The 25058-nt window shown below is 37.0% G+C and overlaps 1 protein-coding gene across 1 annotated transcript; it reads left to right on the top strand.

Moving 5' to 3' along the window:
* Positions 1-5427: 5427 nt before the first annotated feature.
* Positions 5428-21414, top strand: LOC132123256 (olfactory receptor 52L1-like). Its single transcript, XM_059533820.1, has 2 exons — positions 5428-6279; positions 21334-21414. The coding sequence occupies exons 1-2, from the start codon at positions 5428-5430 to the stop codon at positions 21412-21414; spliced, it is 933 nt and encodes a 310-aa protein (XP_059389803.1).
* Positions 21415-25058: the final 3644 nt, after the last annotated feature.

Below are 25058 nucleotides of genomic sequence, written 5' to 3'. Positions count from 1 at the left end.
AGGGCCGTGAAGATGACAAGGAAAATAGAACTAGGATGGATACACGACAACAAGTGAGAAAACGCAATGGTGGAGGAACCAGAGTTCTTGATATTTCCAAGAAAGCCACAAAAACAGAGATTCTATCACAAGCTAAAAAGCTATTTTTCTCCAATGAGAAATCAAGAAAGGGAAAGTGGGAAGAGTTCAGTCACAACATTGTGGACTTTCAGGAAGCATACCTTGATGAGGGTGTTAGTGTGGGAGAGCTCTATGAAACACATAAATTGGGGATTTTAATATTTTACATGTTCACAGAGCACCTGTCAAATGGAGATGAAGTGTTCACAGAGATGACAGAAGGAACTGATGAACAGACAGATGCAGCGAGGCTAAATGAGCGACAGAAAAACACAACAGAAGATAATGAGCAGCTGACACAAAACCACATGACAGTGAACAGCAGACACACACTGTGGAAGCTTTCTCGGCTGGCTCAAGCCTTTAAAGCAGCAATCACATTTGGTGAACACACTGTCTCCCCTGATTTATTGTTTGACTCACTAATGTTGTATCTTAGTCAGTCTGAGCGCGATCTCTTGTCCACTGCTTTGCAAGACGCCCTTGATGGTGATGATGAAGATGAGCTTCTTGATCTTATGGATCGGATATGAGTAAGAACAGTACCAACACAAGAGAACTTGAAAGCTGTGCTTCTCCAATTTGCTCACAAGCAAATAATCCAGCAACCAAAATATGCACTGGATAACATTGCAGCAGTCGCAGGACAAACTCTCAGGGAATTCTTCCCCAGTGTGCTGGATATGCAGAAGATGTATGAGGATCTTAAACCATCAACCCGAAAGGTATTAAAGTTGATCGCGGCCTCTCCAGCTACTCCAGCAGAGACCCAAAGTTTGCGATTTTTACATCAATACATCAGGGGATTGGATGAGATAGGCCTCCAGAAGATGTTGAGATTCGTGACAGGGTCTGATGTCATCTGCGTTAAAGACATTCAAGTCATATTCACCCCTTTGGAAGGGTTATCAAAGCGGGCTATTGCACATACTTGTGGCCCAATTTTAGAGCTGCCATCAACTTACAACAGCTATCCTGACCTCCGAGCTGAAATGGAGGCTATACTGTCCAGCAACTTCTATGCAATGGACATTGCATTGAAGTGTCTCACTCACTCACATGTACACACTCTTCCCTCTTGCCCATTTATAGCCTTATCAGTGCCATCTGTTGACCTTTAGATAGTGTGTGAATGTGAGACAGAGCACATAGGGGAAGTAATTAACTTAGGTGGTGCATTATGAGCGCAGGGTGATTTATTTTTTATTTTATGTTTTTTAGTTTCAGTTTTATCCAGAATGTCATTACCAAACTTACTGTGGAAACATGTTTACTGGCTAATGAACATTTTGTTGATGGACTCCGAATATATCCAGCCCATAGAAACATTTACACATGATAACAAGATACAATAATCAGTTTGATTTATTGATAATGATAAAGGACCATTCAAATGCCATTTACGTTGCCCTGTTTGCAGTGGGCCCAAAGTCAATGTCAATGTCAATGTCACCTTTATTTATATAGCGCTTTAAACGAAATACATTGCGTCAAAGCAACTGAACAACATTCATTAGGAAAACAGTGTCAATAATGCAAAAATGATAGTTAAAGGCAGTTCATCATTGGATTCAGTTATGTCATCTCTGTTCAGTTAAATAGTGTCTGTGCATTTATTTGCAATCAAGTCAACGATATCGCTGTAGATGAAGTGTGTCAAATCACATTTGGTCATGCTGAATAGTGCCACCATAAGGAAACAATTTGCCATTTTGACAATGGCAACATGTTTTGCAACGTTTCATATGCAGTTGCTGTTATTATCAGACTTAAACTGTCTGTAGAAACATATTGAGTGGCTGAACATTTTGTTAATATACTTTAAGGTCCACTTAACCAAAAAAAAATTATAAGCATTTTACACAATGTATGTTATAAATGCATGTGGATAAATTTTCATTTTTAAGTGATTTAGATACATGTTCCAATATTTTAAATGTACTTTTATGTAAGCCATCATTTCTGTTAGCAGTTTAGGAGCATACTTTTTGGGACAATTTAAAAGAAATGTTCTTGTAAAGTTGCATTTTCATTGAGAAATTATAATTAACTTGGACCCTGAGGTAATGTCAGTTTATGTTAAATCTTATTATTGACAGTGTTGGGAAATCTGTTCTAACATACTGCACTGTACATTAGAAGGTGTTCTGCTTTTTACAAATAAAAAGCACAGGTTTCTCTCTTGTTTTGTACAGATGTTTTCAAACAAATCAAGTCTTTACTGCAGATAACACACATGGATCTTGTCTCACACAGTAGAATTACTGAGTTTTGACAACTGCACTGCAGCTCTTGAATTCACCAGCACTCTTTAGACAACATATTTAAACAGTCATCTCTACGTTACCAAATAGGCCTATTTACCTACATGCACAGTAAATCACACGAGGGGGGGGGGGATGTTGCACTGCACTGGTTTATTTATATGATGCCAAATAATTGTGTAAAAAAAGTGCTTTATGTGCAGCCCAGAGACACATGATTACAAGATACAATAATATGTTTGATTTAAAGGCCTTCCAAACATCATGTCTATTATTGATTGCTTAAACATAGTACTTCTGTCAAACATTTACAGTGAATGTCATGGTATATAACCTTTTCCGTCCAAACTGCAATTCTGTTGTTGTTTTTTTGGCTATGAGTAGGTGCTCACATTCAGTCATTTGATCCAGTAGAACAACTTTTTAAATTTGGGTATGTAAGCACGTAAGAACATTTAAAGATCAATGGCTTCCTCTGGAGAGGTTGGTGGATGAATACTGTTTTCTGCATGGCAAGGCAACAAATGTCAAACACTGTATTATCACAGGGATATGGTCCTCTCTCCCGACATTCCTCCCTACAAGCCTGTATCTTCTGTTGGGAAGCCTCTTTAAGGTACTCCCTACCACCAAAAAGTTGGGGTAGGGTGTACATCATCACTGGACGTCCACCTGGAGACACAGCATTTCTGGATGGGCGAATTCTGTGAGTGTTCCAAAGGTGAACAACATCCTGCAGTTCTCTCTAAATATAAAGAAAAAGAGTGGGAAAGTAAGAAAATTTGTCCACAATACCACCAGCAGGCAAAATAAATGCTTATGGTCCAGTATGATACAGTAGAGCCATTTCTCAGTTTCATGCATGCATGCTGCATTAATGTTTGTGTTGCACTTTATTGTTGTAGATGTAGGCTGCTGCTAATTCTAATTACTTATACTGAGATCCACTTATCTCTTTAAAAGTCAACTATATGTAGGAAAAATTGTAATCTACAAATTAATTTATTAATCTAATTAAACTAACTAATGGTTATCGCCCATTTGCTTCTGTTATGGAACAGTTGTTAGACCTATGAAATTAGATAATTATGCTGCATGTCACAACATTTTGGCGTATTGACAAAATCTATAGCTGACTAACATATCACAATTTACATGTCTAAAGCACATTTCTTACCTCTATTATTTCAAGACATGTGAACTGTATTAGACTTTTGGCTAGGAAGTCACCGGAGAAGTCGTCAGAATCTTTTAGATCTTGAAATAGGTTGATCCAGAACTGTGCATGCTGCTTCCTCAAAAATCCCCACCAATGCTCTATCCATTGGTTATGATTGCTGGAGCCATACAAATAGCAATTCCTCGAATAGTCCGTATGATCATGTCTCAAGAACATCTGCATCTGTTCCTTGTAACAATTCTCTGTCCCTAAGTCTGAGCGAATTCGGGTGGCTGTCCCATTCCTTGATGACACCGCATCAGTAAAGTATCCAGCGATGACCTTGGGATCACTACTTGTAGAGTATGCATGTAGCCATATCATCATTCGTGAAAACCCGTCGATTGCACCTTTGATGCAGATCCCATATGGTTTGAGTTTATCATATGAATCGACATGCCATAAAAAGTTCGAGCCTGGATTATGATACAAACGTCGCCGAAGACGTTTCCGGCACCTCAGTTGCACTCCATGGGGATCCAGTATTTTCAACAATTGCCTGATTGTCTCTTGTGTCACCACGTAGCCAGCCTGAATGCATTTCAGATGCATCATCTTATATCCGTGAAGCATACTATATCGGTTCAACTGGTCCTGGAGAAACACAGCAATGTCAAGCAGATCAGAATGTTCTTTTCGTCTGAACAGGCGCAAAGTCTTGAGGTTTCTGCACAAAGTTGACGCACTAATAACAATACCATTTATATTGCTTAAAGACAGCAGTATCTCCCAATGTCTCAAACCCAAAGTAAAATAAAACCGGATTAAACTTGAAAGGCGGGACATGTTTACTTCCATGCAATCCAGCTAAAATAGAGCTCCTGGCAGGTTTTTAGGGATCTCATTAATTCAGAAAAACAGATCAAAATATATATATTTTTTAATGAAAAATAATTCTGAGATAATTAACTCAATTCATAAAAACAGAGTGAAAAAAAAGTTTTTCAAGAAAAATGTATCTCATAATTCTGAGATAATTAACTCGTTAATTCTGAAAAACAGAGAAAAAACTTTTTTTTTCATTAAAAATTATCTCGTTATTCTGAGATAATTAACTCGTTAATTCAGAAAAACAGAGTAGATTTTTTTTCTCAAGTGAATGCGATACGCTTCCGTAGTATTGTAATTGTATTGTTTGCACTTATTTTGCAAAAACAAAAACAAAATTTTATCGTAAATGTGTTTTTTTTTTCTTTGTTCAAAACCTCCACTTGTTTCCACTTTTGACAATGCATGTTTCCCTTGATGATAGGCATTGATGATAGGAGTTGATGAGGAAGGGAACACATTTTATGATGCAACTATGTTAACTAGGGACACAACATTTTTGTGGCTTTACATGACAGAAAAGCACACACATCCTTTTTAATGAACTAAGTATAACAAATTTGCATAGTTATTTGTTTTTATTTTTTTCATTCACCAGAATTTAAATAGAGCCGTTTCATGTTGCATGGAGTCATTCTGTAATAGACAGAAAATATTAACCAATACGCAAAAATTACAGAAAGGTACAGCAATGTTATCAGTATGTTATTTATTTATTTATTTATTTCATGTTATATTGTGTACATGATGATGATGATGATGATTACTATTATTATTATTATTATTATTATTATTATTATTATTATTTTAGGCTAAAGCTTATTGTATACATTTATTGTATTCATTGTATTGTATTTGCATTTAAGTTGTCATTTTATGTAGAGTAAAATGTTTTAGTGTCTTATTAACCCTTTTTTTTATCATGTTTAAAGGACAAAATCTGCTTTTAAATGACTCATTATCTATGCTTTTCTCCATTTAGGAAATTAACCTGTCATGAAAAATATTTCTTTCATACTGGATGGATACAAAGGAATATATGACAAAAGGTATATTTTTGTGGTTGTGCTATCTTTACTTTACCCAGTCATGATAATTTCTAACAGTTTACTCATCTATGTAATATGTGCTGAAAGAGGGCTACATAAGCCCATGTACATCTTCATTTGCAATTTGGCTTGTATTAATTTATATGGTGGATCTGCTGTTACACCTTTTGTTTTGACTAAAATTTTGACAGAGAATTATCAAATAACATGGCTTTCTTGCCTTGTGCAAATCTTTAGTTTATTTACCTATGGTGGCTGTGACCTAACAAACTTAACAGTTATGGCTTATGATCGATATATATCTATATGCTATCCTTTAGAATATGAAAAAATAGTCACGCCAGCAAAAGTGGCGATAGGTGTTGTAGTTTCTTGGCTTTTGCCATTTGTGCGAACGACCATCACTATCTCAATTACAGGAAATCTTAACATTTGTGGAGTTATTATTGAAAAAGTCTACTGTGACAATTTTTCTGTTGTGAAGCTAGCGTGCTCTGATACTTTAAGTAATAATATTTATGGTGTTGTTATGATGTCCCTTACTATCCTACCAGTTTTCATAATTTTTTATACTTATGTAAGGATCATCTTTATCTGCTTGAAGTTGTCAAAAACAAGTCTAGTTAAATTCAGTACATGTGTCCCACATCTAATAGCATTACTAAACTTTGTAATAGGTATTTTCTTTGAAATATTCCAAAGTCGATTCAATATGCGTCATGTGCCTTATACAGTCCGTGTTATACTCTCTTTGTATGTTCTTATTTTGTCTCCTATTATAAATCCAATCATGTATGGTGTAAAAACTCAAAAAATAAAGGAAGCCATTATTAAAAGAATTAGACTACACTTAGTGATAAACTACTTAGTCTGTGGAACAAGTTCTGTGCATTCCATCTCTGAACAAATGTAAGCTATGAACTTATTTGTAAATGGTAACACAAATGAGTGATAACATGCTGTTTTATGCTGTTACCTAAAACTTTATGTGCTTAAAACTTTAGCCTGGCATATGTATATGTAAATGCACTGGAAGTTTTTTTTTTTTTTTTTGTATTTTGAGGTTTACATACTTTGCTCTGAAGTGTATTGACAAATATAGTATGACTCACTGACTTATTAACTGCTGCCCCATCAAAAATTTATTATCTGGCCTTTTTTTTTATTTTTACAAACCAGAACCAGTTCCAGTAGTTACTGTATGTCTAACAGAGTACTACTGCTGTATAACTGCCTTCCTTCCTTTGTTATATTGTTTGTAGTATACGCATAATACTGAAACATGTTCTAGTAAAGATATCATGAATGTTGTTAATAGTATTGTACATATAATAAGAATCTCTTGTGCATTTTTTCAAAAATAAAATTTCTATTTCTAAGTCCATGTGTCATATATTTATCTGGCTAAGTATATCTTAATACAGAAATAACAATACATGTTTAATGGTTGTAATATTTAGTTATTCTGCAAAACTGAGAAAAAGCCATACTTGAAAATCGTCAAATGACAGTGACACCAGGTGTAAAAGATTATATTTATTTGTGTATTTCTTTTATCATTTCGAGGCAAAACCAGTGGCTACAATTGTCTTTGCATTCCTTTTAAAGATGGAAACATGGTTTTTATAACTTGCTAACACTATGGCTTTTTGAATGTGCATAACTGCAGACTTATAATAACCCAACAAGATCTTGGAAGAGGAAGACTTAATTTCCTTAAGAGATTACAATAATTATTGCTTGTATTGTCACCAAACAACTATTCAAGGCTTATATTCAAGCCACTGCAATACATTTGTCCATTTCCTCCACAATGGCATTTTCGAATTCATGATAAATTAATTTGCTTTTGTGAAGTAATTTTCAAGCAAACAGGTTTTTAAACATTCATCGAACAGCCTTTTTGTCCTACCTGAAGACTGTTTTGCTTCTGTTCAATCACACCATACCGTGCGAATTAACTTGATTTAAAGAACTTAAGATTCACAATAAGAAATTAAGGCTTCAAGTGTGGGTCGGTACATGGGCTTTGAGCCAGTCTTGTTGGGGCCGCATGAAGTAGGCCCAAGGAATCACAGAGGAAGTGGCTGACATGAGGCCAAGCATCCTCTGGCATTCCTGCATCTTGCCTGAATCTATAACTGTCCCCAGGAAGGTGACTCACTGGCTGGAAAACAGAGAGCTCTTGGCAAAATTTATTTTTACCTAAGCTGATCTGTGAGTGGTGAGTTCCTGTTTTAATCTTGCTAACACAAGCCAATTGTTGTAATTCATAATGTGGATTCACATCTGCCTCAGAGGGGAAAGAGCCTTCTCCTGCATTTTGTAAAAGTGTGTGAACGGCTGCTTCATAAGCAGCTCAGATGCTTGAGATTGAGGATGGGCCTAAGCTCGATGTATTTCTTGGAACAAGGAAGCAGTAGCTGTAAAAGCCTGACTCGCTACTCACTAGAGCAACCATTTCCATGGCTCCTCATTGTATGGTTTTTAGAACTCAGCTTGGAGTTGTCAACTTTCCAAGCCTGGAGCCTGATGGAAAGTGGTCTGAGATTTTTTGAGTCGCAAGAAGGCATAGAACTGACATCTGTGGGCAGACGAAAGCTTTCTTTGAGGGCAGTCAGGATTCAGTGGGACCTGTCTCTCTCCTCTTCCTCGCCTCATACATCTTTTTTTTATATTTTATTCTTATATTTGTATTGTTTACTTTTGTTTGATTCTTTCATAGCTATATTTATGTACATTTTCCTCTGTGTTGTTTTCTTTAATAATTGCACTGTCCATGGAGCGGACCTGACTCACATTGCACTGCTGGTTATATATGCTCTATATAATTGTGTATGTGACGAATAAAAATCTTGAATCTTGAATCATAAATAACATCACCAGAATTGTTCTGAGACACTTCACAAGCATTTTACAGTTTCATTTGAATAAAACCAGTGTCAATTCACAGCATTCACAGCAACCCGTCAAAATAAAAGTAAATTTTTACATAAAGGCATTGTGCTAAAAAAAATATTATTATATTTAGTAGAATATAATAATAATAATAATAAACGTTATTTTATAGCGCCTTTAAATGTAGATCTCAAAGCGCTGAACAAAAACAAATAATACACTATATAAAATAATACAACAAGCAAAGTTATGAAAAGAAACACAAATCAAAACAACAACAAATAAAAAATAAATAATAAATTTTTTTAATTAAAAGCTACCCTAAAAAAAAAAGGAGTTTTATGTTTTATAATTGTGTACAGACCACAAAAATGTCAGGTAACTTTTATTATTGGCTATGTATTTGTATATATATATATATATATATATATATATATATATATATATATATATATATATATATATATATATATACATATGTTGAAGGGTTAATTCACCCAAAAATCTAAATTATGTCATTAATAACCCTCATGTCGTTCCAAACCTGTGAGACCTCCGTTCTTCAGAACACAGTTTAAGATTATTTTAGATTTAGTCCGAGAGCTCTCAGTTCCTCCATTGAGACTGTGCACGGTATAAAATCATCATCAAAGTGACATCAGATGGTCAGTTAGAATTTTTTGAAGCATCGGAAATAAATTTTGGTCCAAAAATAGCAAAAACTACGACTTTATTCAGCATTGTCTTCTCTTCCGGGTCTGTTGTAAGATTTCAAATCACTGCAGTTTAGTGATATCCGGTTCGAGAACGAATCATTCGATGTAACCGGATCTTCTTGAACAAGTTCACCAAATTGAACTGAATCGTTTGAAATGGTTCGCGTCTCCAATAAGCATTAATCCACAAATGACTTAAGCTGTTAACTTTTTTAACGTGGCTGACACTCCCTCTGAGTTAAAATAAACCAAATCCCGAAGTAATTCAAGTACTCAAACAGTACACTGACTGAACTGCTGTGAAGAGAGAACTGAATTTGAATTTCAGATCACCAGTAGTTCTTTCGGACAGTTTGATTCAATAAACCGGTTGAAGAAAACGGTTCACTGGTTCTTTTGCGCGCGACGTAATGACGTCATTTGTGATTATTGCCCTTGATTCAAGCCTTCGGTTTACCTGCGCTCATAACATTAGCACAGAATCAGTTCAGAATCTATCACCAAAAAAAACAGTTCGGTTCAGATGCTCTATGTGTCAGTCTGCTTCACGCTGAATCACACATGCGCAATATCATCAGCTCCTCTGTTCTTGAATCGGACTCGTCTGACAGAAACGGTTCTTGGTTCGAGAATGAGTCAATCTTTTGTTCGTTATCTGGCTCGGCTCGGTGTTCATCTTCAGTTCTCTCTTCACAGCAGTTCAGTCAGTGTTCTGTTTGAGTACATGAATTATTCCGGGATATTGGTTTGTTTTATGTGTTCCTGTAGCTCAATTGGTAGAGCATTTCTTTATCAAGTGCAAGGTTGGGGGTTCGATTCCCAGGGAACACATGATAGGTAAAAATTGATAGCCTGAATGGACTGTAAGTCGCTTTGGATAAAAGCGTCTGATAAATGTATTTATTTATTTTAACTCAGAGGGAGTTTCAGCAACATTAAAAAAGTTAACAGCTTAAGTCATTTGTGGATTAATGCTTATTGGAGATGCGAACCGTTTTAAACGATTCAGTTCGATTTGGTGAACTGGTTCAAGAAGATCTGGTTACATCGAATTATTCGTTCGCGAACCGGATATCACTAAACTGCAGTGTTTTGAAATCTCACAACAGAACCAGAAGAGAAGACAATGCTGAATAAAGTAATAGTTTTTGCTATTTTTGGACCAAAATGTATTTTTGATGCTTCAAAAAATTCTAACTGACCCTCTGATGTCACATGGACTACTTGATGATGCTTTTCTTACCTTTCTGGACATGGACAGTATACCGTGCACACAGTTTCAATGGAGGGACTGAGAGCTCTCGGACTAAATCTAAAATATCTTAAACTGTGTTCCGAAGATGAACGGAGGTTTCATGGTTTGGAACGACATGAGGGCGAGTTATTAATGACATAATTTTGATTTGTGGGTGAACTAACCCTTTAAGGTTATAATTCAGTTAGAATTGTAGTTTATTCTATTTTATTTTTAGTGTATTTTAATTTTTTTTTATTTCAATATATATTTGAATCCATAAACAACCAAATTAAAGCCTCAAGTCTAATTATCTAATTTCTCATGTTTCACTTGTTTCGCTCAGGCAAAAAAAAAAAAAAAAAATATCCATGGGATCCCTCTAGTGGCCATTTTCTATACCAGATGGCATCGGAGACATCTGTGGTGTTAGAACCATGAACTTATTTCATTGAGACCACTAAAAAGGAATTATTCTTAATATAAAACTGCAAACACTTATTGTTTATATAATCAAAACATGGCTTATTCAAATCTTTGCAGTTTATCGTTTACAGATTTTTTTTATTGCTTTGGCACAGTTTTCACAAGCAAGTGATACATTTTCAAAAATCTTAGTACTTGTATCACAACAAATCATCAAAAGTGCATTTTTTTTCAAACATTTCAGCATATTTCATTAATTGTATTACTGAGGCCGCACTATGCATATAAAACGTTTATTTTGCACAAACGCGTTTCGGCGTGTGCCTTCTTCAGTGTGCAATCAGGAAAGCTTGTAACCAATCTTAAATACCCACACCCATTGTCATTGATACACCCATCGTCGTCATCATCATCAAAAGTGATACCAGGACCAATGGTGTCGCTATATACTGCAATATAATACACATAATACATCAAGAATTTTAACACATTCCATACACATGTAGTATTAACCTGCATTTATAGGAAACAGCTTAGTGACAGATCTTCATTCATCCCGTGCGGGATGCAAGTATTCAAATTAAAAATATGCCAAGCCTCTCGCTGCAAAAGGAGGTTCTCACGGTCTCCACCTCTTGGAGGCCGATTGACCAACTCCAAGCCCATAAATTTGAGCATGTTGGCATTATGTCCCACATAATTAAAGTGTCTTGCAACTGATGATTTATCGTCATTCTTTCTGATGGCACATTTGTGTTCGAAAAATCGGGTTTTCAATTGTCGCTTTGTTTTGCCCACATAAAGTAAACCACAAGGACACGTTAGTAGATACACAATAAAAGTTGATAGACATGTGATTCTGCCCTTTATTTTATACATCCTGCCTGTTTTTGGATGTGTGAAGGAATTTTCTGTGATCATAGAATTACAAGCAGCACAATTCAAACATTTGAAATTCCCGTATGGTATTCTAAAGGGAAAAGGCGAGTGAGTTGGCGCAGAAAGGTGCGAGCGCACTAGCTGATCTCTGAGGTTGGGTGCACGTTAAAAGCAGCTGCGCGGCGGATCTTGGAACGTGTCGCCCAAGTTCGGGTCACTACTTAGAATGTGCCAATGGCGATGTACAATATTCTTTAAGTTATTTGAAATCTGACCATACGTGGATACACAAGTCACTGCAGTGTTAGCGTTATTCTTATCAGTCCGTTTGGTCAACAGATCAGTACGTTGGATGCTGCGTGCGCGTTCCAAACAGTCACGTACTAAATTATGTGTGTATCCCCTGTCAATAAATCTTTGACATAATTCATTTGCTTGTCGCTCAAACACCTCATCATCATCACAAATACGGCGTACTCTTAATAGTTGACTGTAAGGCAAACTGCGTTTGAGAGCAGGTGGATGGAAACTCTGGAAATGTAGGAAGGAGTTACGATCTGTTTCCTTACGATAAATTTCAGTGTGTAACACATTCTCTACTTTCCTTACCAAAACATCCAAAAAGGGCAAGAGCGTATCGTCATGGGTCAATGTTAATTTGATTGCTGGCAATCTCGTATTAACAAAACCATGAAAGGCAGACAATTCCTTTTTTGAACCCGACCACACAAAAAAAAAAAAAAAAAAACGTGACTGTTTGGAACGCGCACGCAGCATCCAACGTACTGATCTGTTGACCAAACGGACTGATAAGAATAACGCTAACACTGCAGTGACTTGTGTATCCACGTATGGTCAGATTTCAAATAACTTAAAGAATATTGTACATCGCCATTGGCACATTCTAAGTAGTGACCCGAACTTGGGCGACACACGTTCCAAGATCCGCCGCGCAGCTGCTTTAAACGTGCACCCAACCTCAGAGATCAGCTAGTGCGCTCGCACCTTTCTGCGCCAACTCACTCGCCTTTTCCCTTTAGAATACCATACGGGAATTTCAAATGTTTGAATTGTGCTGCTTGTAATTCTATGATCACAGAAAATTCCTTCACACATCCAAAAACAGGCAGGATGTATAAAATAAAGGGCAGAATCACATGTCTATCAACTTTTATTGTGTATCTACTAACGTGTCCTTGTGGTTTACTTTATGTGGGCAAAGCAAAGCGACAATTGAAAACCCGAATTTTCGAACACAAATGTGCCATCAGAAAGAATGACGATAAATCATCAGTTGCAAGACACTTTAATTCTGTGGGACATTATGCCAACATGCTCAAATTTATGGGCTTGGAGTTGGTCAATCGGCCTCCAAGAGGTGGAGACCATGAGAACCTCCTTTTGCAGCGAGAGGCTTGGCATATTTTTAATTTGAATACTTGCATCCCGCACGGGATGAATGAAGATCTGTCACTAAGCTGTTTCCTATAAATGCAGGTTAATACTACATGTGTATGGAATGTGTTAAAATTCTTGATGTATTATGTGTATTATATTGCAGTATATAGCGACACCATTGGTCCTGGTATCACTTTTGATGATGATGACGACGATGGGTGTGTCAATGACAATGGGTGTGGGTATTTAAGATTGGTTACAAGCTTTCCTGATTGCACACTGAAGAAGGCACACGCCGAAACGCGTTTGTGCAAAATAAACGTTTTATATGCATAGTGCGGCCTCTTTACTTTGTTTCATATGTGTTATATAAGGCCAGCACTCTGAAAATCTACAAAAACATAGTGAAGCCTGCTCCCAACCTTATCATTAATTGTATTACTACAATACACAATCACAAAATATCCTTTTCATTGAACAAAATTAAATGTTTCATCTATATTCTAATTCTATTTTCTAAATTCTAATTCCCTTTTTTGCTCGAAGATTGCGCCAAGCATGGCAGTCGTGTTGTTTTCTCCAAGTAAACTTTTTTCGTTTGTTTTGTTTTGTTGTTTGTGCTTGTTATTTTGTTGTGCTACATGTTGGATGTTGTTAGTATAACAGTCTACGATTAATACAAGCTTTTAAACATTGGTTTGCAACACAAACCGGAATTTGAGTTCTTGAACGCCAGCGCTTTGTTTACAAACATCGCATCAGAGCCCTTTGTTTGGACCGCATGGTCACGACCGAGGGAACTCCACAGAAAAAGTTAAAAGAGAGCCGGCATAATTGTCAGACTCAGACTTCGTCCACTCCAACCTCCTCTCCCAACCATTTTGCTGGCTAACATCCAGTCACTGGACAACAAATTCTGTGAACTGCGGGCGCGCATCTCATACCAGTGAGGGACAACCCAGCTAACAAAAATGAGTTGTCAGAACTTTTTACTAACATTTCCTTTAAGTTATGAAAACGTTATTTCGGAATGTTTTGTACAACGTTGAAAGTTTTTTTTTTATGTATTAAGAACATTTTTTGTGGGGTTTCTGCGAATGTTACAGTAACTTTCCATCCTACAATTTTGAAAATGTTACGAAAACGTCATTACTGAATGTTCTTTAAATGTTTAAAATGTCCATGTCCATGTAAATTCTTCTTGGTGTATATGAATGTTATAGGAACATTCCCATCTATCAACTTGAAAAGGTTATGAAAATGTTATAAGTAAATGTTCGTGAAATGTTTAAAATTAGAATTTTCTTAATGTATTAGGAATGTTTTATCTTGGTTTATGTGAATGTTATTAAAAATAAGTTATTTCAATTTCATTTTATTAAAATACCATTCTATATTCTTAAAAACGTTATGAAAATGTTATGAGTGAATGTTCGTTAAATGTTGAAAATTAGAATTTTCTTAGAAAACAGATAGAATAAAAAAAAGAATAGAGCAAGCTAGTGTTAGAGGTCTTTACACACACACACACACACACACACAATTGTATAATAAATGAAAAGAAAAGAAAATACAAAAAGATTAGAAAGGTAGTTCGATTTTTTTTTTTTAAGAATAGAATTAGAATAGTGAATGCTAAAGTTAGAGGGTCAGATAAAGATGGAAGAGATGTGTTTTAAGCCGATTCTTGAAGATGGCTAAGGACTCAGCTGCTCGGATTGAGTTGGGGTGGTCATTCCACCAGGAGGGAACATTTAATTTAAAAGTCTGTAAAAGTGACTTTGTGCTTCTTTGGGATGGCACAATCAAGCGACGTTCACTTTCAGAACGCAAGCTTCTATTGGGCACATAAGTCTGAAGTAACAAATTTAGGTAAATGGGTGCAGAGCCAGTGGTAGTTTTGTAGGCAAACATCAATGCCTTGAATTTTATGCGAGCAGCTATTGGAAGCCAGTGTAAATTGATAAATAGAGGTGTGACGTGTATTCTTTTTGGCTCATTGAAAATTAATCTTGCTGCCGCGTTCTGAATTAATTGTAAAGGCTTGATAGAATTGGCTGGAAGACCTGCCAAGAGGGCATTGCAATAGTCAATACTGGAAAGAACAAGAGCTTGAACAAGGAGTTGTGCAGCATGTTCCAAAAAAAGGGCTTGATCTTCTTGATGATGAATAAAGCAAATCTGCAAGATCGGACAGTTTTAGCAATGTGGTCTGAGAAAGTCAGCTGATCATCAATCATAACTCCAAGACTTCTAGCTGTTTTTGAAGGAGTTATGGTTGATGTGCATAACTTGATGGTGAAATTGTGATGAAACGATGGGTTTGCTGGAATCACAAGCAGTTCTGTCTTGGCAAGGTTGAGTTGAATGGGGATGGTCCATCATCCAGGAAGAAATGTCTGTTAGACAAGCTGAGATGCGAATAGCTACCGTCAGATCATCAGGATGGAATGAGAGGTAGAGTTGAGTGTCATCAGCATAGCATGTTATGAAAAGCCATGTTTCTGAATGACAAAACCTAATGATGCCATGTAGACAGAGAAGAGAAGTGGTCCAAAAACTGAGCCCTGAGGCACCCCAGTAGTTAGATGTTGTGACTTGGACACCTCACCTCTCCAAGATACTTTGAAGGACCTATCTGATAGGTAAGACTCAAACGATTGAAGTGTGGTTCCTGAGATGCCATTTGCTAGTACGATTGATAGGAGGATCTGGTGGTTAACCGTGTCAAAAGCAGTGAACAGATCAAGCAGGATCACAATTATATTCCTTCTTAGAGAAAAATGGTATATGTGAAGATTTCCAGTCAGGATTTAGACCGTATCATAGTTCTGAGACTGCTCTCCTTAGAGTTACAAATGATCTGCTCTTATCATCTGATCGTGGGTGTATCTCTCTATTAGTTTTATTGGATCTTAGTGCTGCGTTTGACACAATTGACCACAACATTCTTTTGCATAGACTTGAACACTTTGTTGGCATTAATGGAAGTGCATTAGCATGGTTTAAATCGTATTTATTTGACCGCCATCAGTTCGTAGCAGTTAATGAAGATGTATCCTATCGATCACAAGTGCAGTATGGAGTACCTCAAGGCTCAGTACTAGGGCCGCTACTCTTCACGCTTTATATGTTACCCTTGGGAGATATCATCAGGAAACATGGTGTTAGCTTTCACTGTTATGCTGATGATACTCAACTCTATATTTCTTCGCAGCCCGGTGAAACACACCAATTTGAAAAACTAATGGATTGCATAGTCGATATAAAAAACTGGATGACGAGTAATTTCTTACTGCTAAATTCTGAAAAAAACAGAGGTGTTAATTATAGGACCTAAAAACTCAGCTTGTAATAACCTAGAACACTGTCTAAGACTTGATGGTTGGTCTGTCAATTCTTCATCATCAGTTAGGAACCTAGGTGTGCTATTTGATCACAATCTTTCCTTAGAAAGCCACGTTTCTAGCATTTGTAAAACTGCATTTTTCCATCTCAAAAATATATCTAAATTACGGCCTATGCTCTCAATGTCAAATGCAGAAATGTTAATCCATGCTTTTATGACCTCAAGGTTAGATTATTGTAATGCTTTATTGGGTGGTTGTTCTGCACGCTTAGTAAACAAACTACAGCTAGTCCAAAATGCAGCAGCAAGAGTTCTTACTAGAACCAGGAAGTATGACCATATTAGCCCGGTCCTGTCAACACAGCACTGGCTCCCTATCAAGCATCATATAGATTTTAAAATATTGCTTATTACCTATAAAGCCATGAATGGTTTAGCACCTCAGTATTTGAATGAGCTCCTTTTACATTATAATCCTCTACGTCCGCTACGTTCTCAAAACTCAGGCAATTTGATAATACCTAGAATATCAAAATCAACTGCGGGCGGCAGATCCTTTTCCTATTTGGCGCCTAAACTCTGGAATAACCTACCTAACATTGTTCGGGAGGCAGACACACTCTTGCAGTTTAAATCTAGATTAAAGACCCATCTCTTTAACCTGGCTTACACATAACATACTAATATGCTTTTAATATCCAAATCCGTTAAAGGATTTTTAGGCTGCATTAATTAGGTAAACCTGAACCGGAAATACTTCCCATAACACCCTATGTACTTGGTACATCATTAGAAGAATGGCATCTACGCTAATATTTGTCTGTTTCTCTCTTGTTCCGAGGTCACCGTGGCCACCAGATCCAGTCTGTGTCCAGATCAGAGGGTCACTGCAGACACCCGGATCCAGTACGTATCCAGACCAGATGCTGGATCAGCACCTAGAAAGGACCTCTACATCCCTTAAAGACAGCGGAGACCAGGACAACTAGAGCCCCAGATACAGATCCCCTGTAAAGACCTTGTCTCAAAGGAGCACCAGGACAAGACCACAGGAAACAGATGATTCTTCTGCACAATCTGACTTTGCTGCAGCCTGGAATTGAACTACTGGTTTCGTCTGGTCAGAGGAGAACTGGCCCCCCAACTGAGCCTGGTTTCTCCCAAGGTTTTTTTTCTCCATTCTGTCACCGATGGAGTTTCGGTTCCTTGCCGCTGTCGCCTCTGGCTTGCTTAGTTGGGGACACTTCATCTACAGCGATATCGTTGACTTGATTGCAAATAAATGCACAGACACTATTTAATTGAACAGAGATGACATAACTGAATTCAATGATGAACTGCCTTTAACTATCATTTTTTCATTATTGACACTGTTTTCCTAATGAATGTTGTTCAGTTGCTTTGACGCAATGTATTTTGTTTAAAGCACTATATAAATAAAGGTGACTTTGACTTTGACTTTGATAAGTACTGAAGATTTGGATTCTGCTCTTGCCAGTCTTAGAGCTTCAACAACTGAGAGCAAGGCAGTCTCAGTTGAATGTCCACTTCTGAAGCCAGATTGGTTGCTGTCAAGGAGGTTGTTGTGTGTGAGAAATGTAGAGACTTGGTTGAACACAGCTCGTTCAAGTGTTTTTGCAATGAAAGGAAGAAGGGAAACTGGTCTGTAGTTTTCTAAAAGAGATGGGTTGAGGGTGGGTTTCTCAAGTAGTGGAGTTATACGAGCCTGTCTAAATGATGAGGTAAAAACACCAGTGTGGAGGGATGTGTTGATGATGTGAGTGAGTGCAGGTACAACTGCAGGACAAATGGCTTGAAGGAGATGAGATGGAATAGGATCAAGCAGGCAAGTAGTAGGATGATTAGAAAGGATGAGTTTTGAGACTTCTGCCTCAGAGAGTGAAGAGAAGGATGTAAATGAGTGTAAGGTTGCTGGTGATATGAGCTTGACTGATTGTGGTGTGGAAAATTGTGCACTAATGAGGAGTAAAGTGATGAACTGTGATGCTGTGTTTGTATTGTAGTCACGTGTGATGTAAATGAGTGTAAGGTTGCTGGTGATATGAGCTTGACTGATTGTGGTGTGGAAAATTGTGCACTAATGAGGAGTAAAGTGATGAACTGTGATGCTGTGTTTGTATTGTAGTCACGTGTGTTTTTGCATAGGTGAGCATCTGTACATGAAAAGTCTGCTTATATTTAGCATCTGTAAAAGCAGGACAGAGATATGATCTCAGACAAACTGATGCATATATGACTACAGTACATTCTCATCATAAAAATAGATGAAACTATCTATACAGTTAGTTGAGGTTATTTGAAAAGAATGACCCACTTAAATCTTCACTCTTACATACTTCAAGAAATATGGCAAAAAAAACTGTTTTCTTATTGCAACTCTATTTACAAAAATAAGAATGTGGAAGCTTAAAATACAAACAAACCTTTCTCTTTGTATATGCTGGACCACTATGATAATCATCCTCATCTTCCTCATCTGTTGGTGGGTTGGGTTGCTCGTCAGTTTTCTGCAGAGTAAACACTCTAGAGCAGATCCACACAACAATTCGATCAAAAATTAAAAATATATTGTTTATTTCAATTAGTTTTTTACTTAGGTGTCACACAAAGTCTCACACATGAGGTGAAGTTTTGCGAGTTAATTTATGTGCTTATAAGCGCCTGCGCTAGTAAAATACTAAAAAGTATTAGCAAAATACTAAAAAGTAAATGCTCAACGATGCTTACCAGAAGTGTTGTATCGAAATGAGCTCCATATCTCCATATACATCCATATCTCTTGGTAAATAATCCATTGTTATGTTTGCATCCAAACTGCACAAACATGGCGGACAGTACTCGCGAGCACAGGTAGTACAAAACTCCGCCCACTGCGTGAGTGAAGGTGATACAAGTGAGAGCACAATGATGCGCGATGAAGCATGTTCAAAATACATACAAGCACGCGTATAAAAGAATGACCAGCTGCGTTACATATAGATTTGCTATTGTTATAAACAGAGGTGGACACTCCAGGAGTCAGAAAGTAAAAGTCCTGCCAGATGTTTATTCCACCCATGAACTCAGCAGCTGATTTCACCAGAGAAGGAATCAAGTCATTCCTTCCAAGTCACCAACAAGTCTCAAGTTAAGTCCCAAGTCCTCAAAGTGTTAAAGTTAATGAGATAATTAAGTGACTAATTAAATGAAGATGCATTAGTGATGAACACCTACTGTTTACAATCAACATCACTGAAGAAAAGAGAAACACAAGAGCTATAACTGACTTTAAGCACAACCTTGGATGAAATCAGTTAGAAGGAAAATAAGAAATAGCTTTGTCACCATAACTGTGGTCAAAATTTGCTTAATTTGGGCTCTTGATCCTTTTTAACAGTTTTGATAAGTTTGCTTCTAAGCAAATGCATTACTGTTTCACAGCAAACATTTGTGCAATGCAGATGCAAACTAGCAGGTAACCTGCTTTTGATGACTGTATGATCTTGCTTCAAATTTATTATTCTTAAAAACAACAGTGATATTTTATTATATATTGCCACCATAAAACTTCAATATTAAGAGGGGAAAAAACTGTTTAGGATTATGCAGCATGGCTGGATTTAAATTGCTTATGACCCCTTGGAATGTTAACAGACCTTCCACAGTCACGTTTGAGCAGCTCTCTGCACCTTTAAACACACACACACACACACACACATTCCACAACACACAAACAAATGTTTCTTTACAATCATCATGTAAGTTACTAAGATGCATTTGATAAGTTTGTGTGTAGGTTATGGTTATGATTAGGTTATGATTTTCTGAGTTGTAACTTGGAAATGTTTCTCCTAATTAATGTTCTCAAATAGAGTCATGAGTTTGTAACACTACCTCTGACCAGGTCATAAAACTTTATGACCCAACTGGGAGAAACAGGAAAGCCCAGCTCGCTGGAATTCTTGTAAGAAAAGAGAAAAGTACCTTTGTAAAATGTATTCTGAATATATTGACTGTATTGCATTTTTGTGCTTAGATGTCTTCCCATATCAAATTGGAGTATCTGCAATTTTATCATGTGTTAATCAAACTTTAAATGTGTGTAATTCTGCATATGAATAAAACTTTAAATTTCCATCATTTTTACTTGCCATTCTTGGTATCTATTTAACCATCTTGTTTTGACTGAAACATTCACATATAGGAAATGTATATAAAATGTACATACAAAAATTTGCTGGAATATAACTGCTGAATTCTGACAACACCATTAGTTACGCGAGTGGGTCTTTCCCCAGAGACAAAGGAACTTTTTCCCGCTTCAGATCGCGGACCTTCATTGGTTGTTCGCACAAACAGAGGCGTGAACCATTCGCTCCATAACAGAACTGACCCAGGAAGTTCTCGTTGATTTTTCGTCTATCCACTTCGTCGGGTACTTGGTCTCAGCACTGCATCTGAGAGAACAGCCTGTTCTCATGGCTCCTTAGGGAGCTTTCATCTCCATTTTTCTTTTCTTTTCTTTACAAAGTTTTATTCACACATTCGCCTCTCCCTACAAGGCAGATGAACTCTGAATCATTTCTTTGGTAATCATTTCGTTCGGTGAACCTTTGAAACTTTGCGTGAGTTTGCTCACACCGGAAGACACGAGAGAACACTCCCAGCTCCAAAAGAACGACACCCGCACGCTCGTCTTGCGAGTCACAAAGAGACCCACTGCAAGTATTATTTTCTATAGAGATTTAAATGCTGCTTAAAGGTTGTCTACTCCCTTTTCAAGGTGATTTGATTCCTTGTTGTCTTTCAAAAGGTTACTGTCTGTGATTTTGGCATACTGGGAGATAATTTTGTGATCTCGCCTATTCTACTTTCCCTTTCTCTTGCTCACCCTTTCTCTCTCTCATCTGTATCCGTTATGTCTTGTATTTGTTTTTACTGTTTGTATTGTAGGAAGTCAGAGAGGAACAGAGGGACTCAGAGAGGAACTGGAAGTCATGGGGATTACCGTTGAACAATGGAGGCAAAGAATAGGACGGTATTCTCAGACAGCGTTAAAAAAAAAGGTCAAGATAGCCACAATAAAACTCCATAACGGCGTGTTTGCTGGCGGACTACGGATAGCGATAGCAATCTGCCTTCTCTTAATTTTAGTGTACGATGTAGAGGAAAATCCCGGTCCTGTGAGAGGCAAGCGTAGTGCGTAGATTTAAGAGAGTTGGTGGAAAAGTGTGTGGAAACAGTGGAGAGACTCGAACAGGAAAATGCCGAACTTTGGGAGAGGCATGATCGCATGGAAAACCAAAACAGATGGGATAACCTTGTCTTTTATGGTATCCCAGAATCAAATTGGGAAATATGGTAAGAGAGTGAGAAAAAGATACGGGAACACGCGGCTGAATACTTTAGTGTGGAAAGAGCCAAAAGCGACGAGGAACTACCAATTCAATGCGCTCACCGGGTTGGGAAAAGATCGCATGGGAGAGCAATGCCGTTGGTGGTTCGTTTCACAAGGTGGAAAGACAAGGAAAGGTAAGGTAGGATGACGGCCTCGGCCAAAATTAACTCACTATATTGGCATGGAATGTTCACGGGTTAAAGACAAAGGTCAAAAACAGTGAGTTGTTGGATACTCTGAATGGAAAATCTATCATATGTTTGAGTGAAGGCTGGTCACAAGATGAGACTGAGTTTTGCAACCTACTGACTGATTACACGTTTTCGTCTCGTGCATAAGCGTGTGTCAACATTTGGTCGTAATATTGGAGGTATCTGTGTATATGTACATGATTCTATTGTAAAATATCTCTGTAGGATTTGTGTACAAGCAAATGACTGTGTCGTTCTATATTCCGACAAAGAGAGTGGGTTATTCGAAGATAACACTGTTCTTATTTTCACTTATATTTTCCCAGAGGGATCTAGCTCATATAGAAGGAGAGAAGAGAAAAATGGTATTGTTTCCTTGGAAAATTAAATCTTAAATGTGCTAGATCAATTTGGAGAAAATGTAATACTTATCATTGCAGGGGATTTGAATGCTAGAACAGGTAATGAATGTGATTACATTGAGGCCCCGTTTACACGATGGGAAAACGCAGATATTTCCCTGCGTTTTGGCCTGTCATTTACACGAAAACACCGTTTTTATCCCTGAAAACGATTATTTCTAAAAACTCCGGCCAAAGTGGAGATTTCTGAAAACGCCGGTTATGTGTTGCCGTGTCAACTGGGAGAAACGGGGTTTTAGGTTCTTAAACGTCACATTATGCGCCAGAAAATGCTTAACGTCATGTGAGCGCCCTATGTTTAGAGTTTGTTTGGGTAACGTTACTGTTTGATCATGGATGCTGTTAAGGTGGTACTCATTTTTACGTTTGTGCAAACGCTTTTGGTCTGTTTGCATTTGCAAACACAACTGCTGTATTATATCGCCATGTCTGTGTTGTTTTGAAAGGAACAGGAAGTTGCTCGATTTTGAGGATTCTGATTGGCTTGCATGGCTTTATCCTTCTCCCTACACTGCCGCCCATAGGTTTGGCATAGTTATGATGGCGCTCGACGGCGTATTTATGCGGGTTGATGTAAACGACAACTTTTTTGAAAACGATGTTGTGTGCACGATGTTATTTTTGAAAACGGAGGGGGGGGGATATTTGTTTCTCTAAATACCCGGCTATGTGTAAATGTGGCATGAGTGTGATGACTCTGAATATATAGCCTATGGCAGTTATTACACTAATGATTATTTTGAATGGCATAGAAAATCTAAAGATAAGGTGATTAATACGTTTGGTCTCTGTCTTTTAGATATGTGCCGTAATTTAAATATTCATTTAGTTAACGGAAGAGTTGGCAAAGATATCGATGGAGAATTCACATTTATATCAGCTGCAGGATGCAGTGTGATCGATTATTTTATTATCTCTAGTGAACTCTTTACACGTTAAAGATTTTGAGATCTTACATGTGGATATCTCTGATCACTTCCAATTACTGTATACTATGAGGATAAATAGTGTTGAATCAAAAATAAAAAATAAAACAGATGGTAATGTAAGTCCCTGGATAAGATTTAAATGGGGAATAAATGGTGAGAGGGAGTTTGTACAAAGGTATTTTTGTTTATTCAATAATAACTTTATATGTGAGTTTGGGAAAGCAGTGGAAGAAAACACTAATATAGCAACTAAAATCCTGACAGATTGTCTACTGAGGCAGGCAAATTTTTTATTAAAAAATCTACATTTAAAAGTAACCAACCACAATGGTGGGACGAAGATTGTTCACGCCAGAAATATGCTAAATATACGGCACTAAATCTTTTTAGAAGAATAAGTATTGAGAGAAATCTGAAGAGTTCTTCTGAAAAGATATTACTGAGAGAAGTATATTTAAAAATATTTAAAAAATTATGTGATAAAAAGAAAAAACAGTACAATTACAATAATTTAGGTAATATGTTGCAGGGTGACATGAAAACACAATAACTGTGTAAGAAAATTAAGAGCTTTAGAGGAGCCGTCAAACAATCGAATAACATTGAACACTTTACGTGGTTAAAATATTTTATGCAGTTGTTATCGGAGCCAAAAGTCAATGCGATTGTTTACTAATGTAGTCCACCTGACAGAGAGAATGAACACTAATGAGTGAATTCAGACACTGATCAACAGCTGCTGTTAACAAGCAGAATCACTGAAGAAAAGAGAAACAAGACAAACACAAGAACTACAACTGGGGGGTATTCCAGAAAGCAGGTTATGGAACATACCCGGGTATGTTTAAGAGTAAGTAAGCGGATAACCTCAAATTTCGGTTCCAAAAACAGAGGTAACTTTCAGGGTATGTTAGTAGTCATAGCCACTCACTCTCTGAACTTAACCTGCGCTGGAGCAGGTTATGTTCCAGGGTTAGTTCACTTCAGCGAGCCTTCAGTGGGCGTGTCAGATAGCGCACAACATTATATAATATTACAATATGTAATATAGCCTATTATATATATACACGATGTGTTAATGAGGAAGCGCTAATTTAAGTAATAAATAAGGTAATATATTATTTTAATATGATTATTTCTTTTATTGGCATATATAAGAGTTATCTATAAATTGTGTATTAAGAGGTATGTATAAATTATAAAACACTATGACACGGTAATGTTTAACTTATATATATATATTTATATATTTCATTTATTACATGTTATATCTCACACATGTAGTGGCATTTGCCATAATGTCTAAATTCTAAATCAAAATATATATCTGATATGACTTAATGTATAATTAGCATAAAACACACAATATAATTCACATTCTCAAGGATTAAAGATTAAATGGAAAAAAAATTAAAATGATTGCACAGCCATCAATGAGGTGGAGATATGCACTAAGCATGTAAACAACTAATGAACAAAAGAAGAAGAAAGAAACAGCTTGTCGCGCTTTTTCTTAGGGTCCGTTTCTATAGTGACTCGTCAATTCGTTGCTCTGTTGAGAATGTCTTGAGTCTTAACCAGGAGCATACCCTGAGTTGAATGAACTTACTCCTGGACGCGTTTTTGGAACCACATACCTCGAGTAAGCAAGGTTTGGGGTTAATCAACCGAGAGTTCAGGGTTTAGTTCACGGTAAGTTAACCCTGCTTTCTGGAATACACCCCTGACTTCAGCCACA

Source organism: Carassius carassius, chromosome 41 (assembly GCF_963082965.1).
Source record: "Carassius carassius chromosome 41, fCarCar2.1, whole genome shotgun sequence".
NCBI lineage: Eukaryota > Metazoa > Chordata > Actinopteri > Cypriniformes > Cyprinidae > Carassius > Carassius carassius.
Note: the sequence above shows the minus strand (reverse complement) of the source record. Positions and strands in the feature narration are given on the sequence as shown.